The sequence below is a fragment of the Olea europaea genome, chromosome 2 (assembly GCF_002742605.1).
Source record: "Olea europaea var. sylvestris chromosome 2, O_europaea_v1, whole genome shotgun sequence".
In the NCBI taxonomy this organism is placed as follows: Eukaryota; Viridiplantae; Streptophyta; class Magnoliopsida; order Lamiales; family Oleaceae; genus Olea; species Olea europaea.
In genome coordinates, this window is record NC_036238.1 from 26,159,057 (window position 1) to 26,159,710 (window position 654).

Below are 654 nucleotides of genomic sequence, written 5' to 3' on the forward strand. Positions count from 1 at the left end.
TTGATCAATAAATCATAAAAATGAGACAATGACATAAAATCATAGGAAATTAAATTCAAGCATTCTTTACATTCAGAATTACTCGCCAGAAACCTGGCAAACCATTAATTCAAACCATAACAACGCCCAAAGGAAAACCCTAATAGACGATAAATTCAGGAGCTGGTGAATTTGGTAACAGCCTTTGTACCCTCAGACACGGCGTGTTTTGCCAGTTCTCCAGGAAGAACCAATCGGACAGCGGTCTGAATTTCTCGAGAAGTAATCGTCGGCTTCTTGTTGTACCTTGCTAGCCTAGAAGCCTCCTGAGCCAATTTCTCAAAAATATCATTGATAAAGCTGTTCATGATCCCCATAGCCTTGCTCGAAATCCCGATGTCAGGATGAACCTGCTTCAGCACCTTAAAGATGTAGATCTTGTAAGTTTCCACACTCTTCTTCGAGCGCTTCTTTTTCTTGTCTCCAGCGGCAGCGGTGCCATCCTTCGGAAGCTTCTTCCCTGCCTTTGGCTTCTTCTCCGCCGGTGCCTTCTCGGCGGCTGGTTTCTTCTCCGCCGGCTTCTTTTCCGCCTTTGGTGCCATTGATGGAGATAAAGTGTAAAGTGTACTTGAGGGGAATTCAACGAATTTGTTGAGAGTTGGATAGGATGTTCAG

General features: G+C 44.3%; 1 protein-coding gene across 1 annotated transcript; it reads right to left on the reverse strand.

Moving 5' to 3' along the window:
• Nucleotides 1-654, reverse strand: LOC111368438 (histone H2B-like). Its single transcript, XM_022989663.1, has one exon. It carries the CDS (start codon nt 579-581, stop codon nt 156-158), a length of 426 nt encoding a protein of 141 aa, XP_022845431.1. The 5' UTR covers nt 582-654; the 3' UTR covers nt 1-155.